At 51.8% G+C, this 7,561-nt stretch overlaps 1 protein-coding gene across 1 annotated transcript; it reads right to left on the reverse strand.

Moving 5' to 3' along the window:
• Positions 1 to 404: 404 nt before the first annotated feature.
• On the reverse strand, positions 405 to 6,665 carry TMUB2 (transmembrane and ubiquitin like domain containing 2). Its single transcript, XM_037886731.2, has 3 exons — positions 6,507 to 6,665; positions 3,212 to 3,808; positions 405 to 1,866 (listed from the first exon to the last, which is right to left on the reverse strand). The coding sequence occupies exons 2-3, from the start codon at positions 3,781 to 3,783 to the stop codon at positions 1,512 to 1,514; spliced, it is 927 nt and encodes a 308-aa protein (XP_037742659.1). The 5' UTR covers positions 3,784 to 3,808; positions 6,507 to 6,665; the 3' UTR covers positions 405 to 1,511.
• Between the last annotated feature and the right edge of the window lie 896 nt (positions 6,666 to 7,561).

Genomic DNA, 7,561 nt, shown 5'->3' on the forward strand with positions numbered 1-7,561 from the left:
AGCACTGTCCACACAGCGTGCTGTCAGTGGGAGATATAGCTCTGTCTCTCATGGAGGTGGAGTAATTATGCCGATGGGAGAACGCTCTCCTGCTGGCATAGTGTCTTCACCAGACATGCTACAGTGGCACCAAGGTAGCGCAGTAGCGTAAACTTGTCCTAGAAGTGTTCACGGGGGGGGGGAGCTATTTCAGAATAGCTTGCTTGGGTCTAGTTATTCTGTTCAATTTCCCTCTGTAGGCAAGGCCTCTGCTGTAAATCAGGCACCTGCATGGCTCCTGCAGGCCTGCTGCTTCTCAGACCTTTGAGTTCTTTACATGTTCCTACTTCTCACACTCCTGTGCCTGCAGGCAATTTCTCTCCTGGCCCCATGCAAAACAAAAAGCAGCCTTCAACAACCAGGAGCAACTTTCAACATGTTCTTTAAACAAAATCCACTGTAGGGTCTGTCTTTATAAATGCATTCATAGAAAACAAGGGCAAGGAGGAAAGTGCTATAAAGAAAGTTAAACATTTGTCTCAAACTGTCTGGGGTAGGCACAATTTTACCCCAGGGGGAAGAGCACTCAGAAGAAACTGCAACCTTCTATTTTAAAAGAATTCCTTTAAAAATAGTTCCCTCCCATTTGCACTAAGTACCAGTGAGAATATTTGGTCTTTAGAATTAGCACTGTAAGCACCAAGCATGTTAAATACAAAGCAAGCCTGCTCAAGCAGTGAGGAGGTGCCAGACAGCCCTATACCACTGAAAGGGACTTTTAGCGCTTAGGCCCTGGTGGAGTGCACGCTCAGTACATAATCCAGGAAGGCAGCCCCTAGCCCCTTCCAGGAGTGGCAAAGTGAGAGAGAAGTACCATGCAGGATCACAGCGGGGCAACATGCTGTCTCATCACCACAGAGTCCATTCTTGGGAGTTTGGCCTATCTTAAAGCAAGCCCGAGCATGCAAACCTACAGCAGCTGCATTCTAACAGGGCCCATTCATCTACAGTAGAGAGGACAAACCATGAATACGGAGTTACTTTCTGCCAGGCTAGAAAGTGGCTCTTTTTACAGGGACTCCTTCAAACAGCTGAGACAAGCTCAGAGTACACATGCTGAGGCTGCTTTAAAGATATTCATGAGGCAAGGGACAGAAAGTCCCTTTCCTCATCTCTACCTGAGAGGAGTTGCAGCAGTGCCTTGGGAGTGATGATTCATCTCATGACTTAAATGAAACAGGTCAGTTAGAGCACACAAGCAGCACCTGGCAAAGCTGTCCCCTTCTACAGAGGAACAAAGTCTCATTAAGCAGCAGCAAGGTGAGGAAACAAACAGTGAATCTAGGGGTGTCTCTTCCACATTGCTGGATACGGAAGGTTCTCTAGTATTTGAGTGGGCAGGGGGCCCCCTGGGCCCCCGGCCAGTTTCCCTAACACCATTTGTCACAGCACATTTAAAACAAGCTATAAAACAAATGCTGGGTTCCAATTAAAGGGACAGACAGGAGTATCTACCCCTCCAACTTTGCCTCTTATCGTCCATACATCCCAAAAACCAGGAAGCTGAAGAAGACAGTCACCCCAACCAAGGAGATTGTGGCCGGCGCAGTGAAGAACTGGCGGTAGTTGATGCGGCAGTACCAGATCACAGCCAACATCACCACGAAGACAGGGAGCATTAGATTCCCTATGTTCACCGTGAGCCCTGCTGCTTCTGCTGGGGTGACCGCCGAGTCAGGAATGGGGGAGCTGGCGGCCTGCGACAGGTGGCAATGGATCACACAGTTGTCCATGATATTGAGGGAGCGGAGAGTCCGGGCCTGGTCCTGGAGTAGCTGGCCCCGATAGATAAACTTCATCTGATTTTCTTGTCCTGGGAAATATTTGCTTTTCAGGAAACCAGAAAGAGGCAAAGTTTAGAAGAGATGCTTTAAAAACAGCAGTCCTAAATGCAGCCAAGACTGGGCTAGTGACTCGCGTAAAACCCAAACAACGTAGCAAGGTTAAACCTCATCAGGATTCAAATGTAGTCAGTAAGTAATGGTCAATTTCACCAGCCTTCCCAAAACACATCAGCAACTACTAACAAGGAGGAGTTTAAGTTTAGAGAGCGGGGAAGTTACACACCCCGATGACTGTTCCTGCCAATTCTAGCTGCCACTGAAGATAAATAGGAAAATGAAACCATGTTCACAATGGGTTCAAACAATTGTTTATTTGTGCATTACACCAGCCCGTAGAGGCTCCAATCCAGATTAGCCCCACTCTGCGAGACAGTACTTGCCCCAGAGAGCACATTATAGCCATTAGGATTTAAGGTTTACCTCTTGGCTATACAGGGTTCAAAACAGAACTAGATGAATTCATGGAGGATAGGTCCATCAACGGCTATTAGCCAGGATGGGCAGGGACAGTGTCCCTAGCCTCTGTTTGCCAGAAGCTGGGAATGGGTGACAGGGGATGGATCACTTGATGATCACTGTTCTGTTCATTCTCTCTGGGGCACCTGGCATTGGCCACTGTCGGAAGACAGGATACTGGGCTGGATGGACCTTAGCTCTGACCCAGTAGGGCCATTCTTATGTTCTTGTTACAAGAACAAAAAAAGTGGAAGACCAAAACAAAATAGGAAGTGTATAAGGCACTGTCCAGACAAATAAGACAAGGTTTGCTGCCCCAAGGTGCTTGCTGTCTGCATGGGACAATCAATAGCCAAAGGCAAGGGGGGGGGAACACCACAAAATATCAAGTGTGGCCGAGTGGGTAGGGCACTGGAGTGGGACTCAGGCAAGCTGAGTTTCATTCCCAACTCTGCCACTGAGTTGCTGGGTGACCTCAGGCAAGTCACTTCCCCTTCTGTGTCTGTCTCCCCAGTGGTAAAAATATGGATGGGGATACTGACCTGCTCTGAGATGTACTGATGAAAAGGGCCATAATAGCACAGACTGACATGTATACAAAAGTAAGAGCCAAGCCATCACTTACCAGTGAGGGGCACATCGTTAGACACCCCAGAGACAGATTTAATGATTGCTACTCATTTATAATCGGGCACTGCCTAGAGGCTCCACTGCACCAGGCACTCTATAGACACAAAGGGACAATCCTCACAGAACCTATGGCAGTGCTTGCTGGGGGAGGTTTGCTCACTTTAACTCTGGGCCTCAGATTCAAGTGGGATCCTTTCCCCATAGACTGAAGATCCCTTTGACGGCTCTTACATGGAACTTACCTCTTGAGAACACCCACGGTGTCCTCCGGTCTCACCATGGCCACCTCTTCTGTGTCATTGAGGAACTTGAGACGCACTTTGATGAGCCCGGAGCATGGCTCACTCTCCTCCCCGATGTGTGACATTTGCGAGGTTCCTTGGCTCTCTTGACCCGGCCGTTCTAGGGCATTGGACTCGCTGGCTGATGTCCTTTTGGGCAAGCCTTGTATGTTCAGCAGATGGTCGAGGCTGGAGTCAGAGGTGCTGCCGTTGCCCCCCTGCTCAACTGCAGGGCCCAAGTTGGATGCCGCACCCCCTTCCTCTTCTGCTTTTTCTTCTGAACTATCAGCGGACCCCTGGGGCTCAGTAGGCTCGGACGTTACTGAATTCCCCACGTACCGTTCAACGTGGCTGAGATGGATCACAGAGGATTCGCCCGTAGCTACAATAGTTCCCAAAAGCAGGTTGCTACCATCTGCTACGTAAGTGGAAAGCCACGCCAGAACCAGAGCCAGGACAAGAACCACCATGCCAGTCACCACCGTTACTTCATCCCCCACCCCTTCAATGATGGTCATGCCAGGGGGCTCCATCTCTTGGCTTCTTGCAGGAGCTCAGCTGCAAAGAAAAAGGCAAAAGGAACTCAGCTCCAGCCATGAACCAACAAAAGGAAGGTGCTCCAGAAGGGGAACAAACTGAGGCGGTGTGGAGCCTAATAGGAGAGAACCAGGGAGTGAGAAGCAGTAGTTTCTGCCTTTCCAATTCCTGAGACCCTTGCTCTGTTTTAACATTTGTCCCTTTCTCTTAAAAACAAAGAGCACAAGACCCCCATCAAATGAGACAGGCACAGCAAGCAGGTAAGGGAACCATAACCAGCCAGGTTAACATGAAAGAAAATTAGACAGGCTCTCCTAATGTCTGTCGTCTTAGTTCTTTATCCTCTAGCCGAGAAGCAGGCGTGGCAGAAATAACTCTTCCAAAACTACAGTTGGTTTGTTTTTATGACTCCCCCGAACGTGACTGCCACATTCCAGCACAGCGTAGCTGTTTTTCTCCTAGCTCAACTTTGCCACACAATCCCAGCACTGAACATAAACAGTTGCTGTCCAGCAGTGGGGACCTCTGGCCTGTTTTGTGGCAAAGTTCACTTTTCAGATTTGACACGCAACTGCCCTTAGTGTATCTACCAACTACACAACAAATCAGTGGGAGGGGAAGGGTTCTCTCACACTTATCTTTATTACTGGCATAGCAAAGAGGAGAGGAAAGGAAGATAATACAGAACTAGAGAAAGTTTACACAGGTAGAAGCAAAGCAAGACCACGTTCCGAAAGTTAAATATCAAATCAATTTAGCAAATTGCAAATAAGCTTTTTCCACAGCAGCTCCTTTATTAATCCTGGAATAATGGACCATTCAGGTATGAAACATCCCCAACCAAATACACTGACAACATTTAAGACATAATAACCATATTAGAATTGCAAGGAGAAATTCTTCCATGGTGCCTTCCACAGCAGAAGACATAAGCAGAACACGTGAGCTGTAAAATCAGAACAAACTAGCACGTCTCACAGATGAAGAAAGAACACATTCTGTGCCTTAACCACAGAACTCCCGGGGCCCATTCTTAGTTTGGCATTGGGCAGGGCACCCTTGTGCCTCAGTTTCCCCATCTGCAAAATGGGAATGGTGATATCAGCCCATGTCATAGGAGGCTCATGAAGGTCAACTCATTCATTTTTAAAGGTCTCAGAAAATAATGTGAAAGTGCTCTAGAATGGCAAAGCAAAGATACAGAAAAGTTTAAGTGACTGGACACACAATGTACAGATACAGAAGAGTCCCTTCCATGGATCAGGGAAAGACATGCTAACTCACAACTCAGACATTTTTAGAAAAGGAAATAAACATATTGCCAGGGTCCGCAGTTACTCAGCTTCTCATTAGAGAAATAGCCAACCCCTCTTCTTCCACATCTCTTAGAAGCAAGTCTCTGTAACAAAGACCTGAACTTGAAATCATAAGTAGAGAAATTAAATTTTGGGAACAAGTGTCACATAGAATCCCTCAATGTGGATTCAGTTCAATTTACCATGGAAGACTGTGATCTAGTGATTAGTGTGGGGGACTTGGAGTCAGGACTCCTGGGTTGTAGTCCTGGCTCTGCCGCTGACTCATTATGTGACCATGGATAAGTCACTTCCCACTCCCCCTCTGTCTCTCACTTTCCTCATCTGTAAAATGGGAACATTCACTCACTTGCCATAGCTGCCCCACAGGTGGGGCGCTGAGGGTTGGACTGGCTAATACTTACACAGAGCTTCTGGGAAGCATCTGTGCTATTCACACACTCAGCACCATTGTTAGTGTCGTCTAAGAAAACACCAGTGCGTGCGTGGCTAGGGTGCGTCTGTTGGACCACCATTTGAAAGGAGACGGCACATTCTGCCATTTCATACAGTGCTGAAACCGAGACCAGTTCTCCCCTTACGGTGCTGCAAAAATCTAAGATGATGAAACACCTGGCGCAAACCCAGGCCAGCAGGACCTGAAGCCCAGGGCTGCCCCGTCTGAGACGGGTGGGACACCTGCGTGGCACATAAAGGAAGAACTTTGTTTCCTAACCCTCCTTGAGCCCTGACTTTCCCCTGCCCTTTTCCACGGCCAGGAGGCAGGTACCTGCAGCCAGGGGTGGGAAGGGAACAGAAAGAAACTTTGGCCGGGGGAGTCACCTGAAGGGAGGCACCGAGGCCTCTCAGACCTGGGTGGGGAGGGGGGGATTAGACCCCGCTTGTGGGCTGCGTCTCAACGACACCGAGCGAGCAGGGAAATGGCATTAATGGGGGGGGGGGGGGTCACACTCCCACGAGATGACACAGCCCCGACTGCGGGGGAGAGGCAGAGCCAGGGGAGGGGGACCAGCCCGGGGGGGGGGTTCGAGCAGGGGAAGGGGGACCAGCCCGGGGGGGGGGGTTAGACCCCCATAGCGGGGGAGGGGTTCGAGCCGGGGAAGGGGGACCAGCCCGGGGGGGGGGGGGGTTAGACCCCCGCAGCGGGGGAGGGGCCGAGCTGGGGGGAGGGGGACCAACCCGGTGGGGTTAGACCCCCCCGTAGCGGGGGAGGGGCCGAGCCGCGGGGAGGGGGACCAGCCCGGGGGGGGGGTTAGACCCCCCGTAGTGGGGAAGGGACCGAGGGGAGGGGGACCAGCCCGGGGGAGGGGGGTTAGACCCCATAGCGGGGGAGGGGCCGAGCCGGGGGGAGGGGGACCAGCCCCGTAGCGCGGGGGGGGGCTGGTCCGCTCACTTCCACTGACCTGGCACTCCCGCAGTCGCCTCCTCCTCTCCGAAGGCCCCCCCCCCGCCCCCATACACTACACGTTCCAAGCACACGCCGCTTACGTCACAAGCACGCACGCAGAAAACAATGACGTTTCACGCACGCGCCGCGGACGTGAAAGGGAGAGGGCGGCGTGAGGGGGGGAGGGAGCTAGGCCGGCGCCCGCTGGTGACGTCATACGAGGAGCCGAGAGGGAAGGGGCGGGGTCAGGCGCGAGGGGAGCGGTCGGGGTGATCCAAACCCGCCCCCGTAAAAAGTCCCTTCAAGAGGGTTGGGCAGAGGGGGCGGGCTCAGCAGTAGGGGGCGGGGCCCCGTGCGGCAGGGGCGGGGCCAGGAACAGGGGGAGGGGCAGGGGGAGGAGCTTCAGCTGTTCTGGGCTATATAAGTGGGGGGGTCGCTCAGTGGCTGTGATAAGCTGGGTGGGGTTGGGGGTGACTCTAGCCCAGGCCGCAGCCGGGGCCCTGCACCAGGGGCACAAACTAGAAAAGACCCAGAACTAGGGGAGAGAGTCAGGGAGGGAGCAAAGAGAAGGGGGGGGGAAAACCCCGCATGATTGTAATTGTCAAAGTGCTGAGCAGGGCCCTGCATCCGGCCGGGGGACCTGCTGCCATAATAGCAGGAGCCAGATAAAAATTCAAGACACAGAATGCGGGAGGAGACGGGGTGGGAGTGGGATTAGAAAATGAGTCCCAGGCAGGGCTCTGCGGCTGAGGGAGGAGGTAAAGAGAGGAGCTGTGAATCCCTTGAAAATAGCTGAATGTATGAGGAGAAGCCTTGGGAACTCTATGAAGAGCCAGAAGGTTACAGGGTCGTGCTGTGCTGGTGGAGTGTATTGCTAAAACACAGGCTGGAAAAGGCCTTGCCGCTAAAATCCTGGGGAAAATAAAAGCAGACTGCCAGCCACCCAAATCTGTGATGCAATCAAGTGGGGGAATATCTGGGGTCCCCTTGGCAATGACTGAGGGTGGAAATAAAGCAGGTATAGGTGGGGACCAAGTGTTAGTCATTATGTGAATAATTAGTGGAGGTGGG

Source organism: Chelonia mydas, chromosome 27, assembly GCF_015237465.2.
Source record: "Chelonia mydas isolate rCheMyd1 chromosome 27, rCheMyd1.pri.v2, whole genome shotgun sequence".
In the NCBI taxonomy this organism is placed as follows: Eukaryota; Metazoa; Chordata; order Testudines; family Cheloniidae; genus Chelonia; species Chelonia mydas.

Bases quoted from the DNA above. Each gene is read 5' to 3' on its own strand.
- TMUB2 (XM_037886731.2), bottom strand. From the start codon at position 3,783: ATGGAGCCCCCTGGCATGACCATCATTGAAGGGGTGGGGGATGAAGTA. The intron at 1,867-3,211 runs GTAAGTTCCATG...TTTCCTGAAAAG, and splicing joins ACCGTGGGTGTTCTCAAGAG to CAAATATTTCCCAGGACAAG.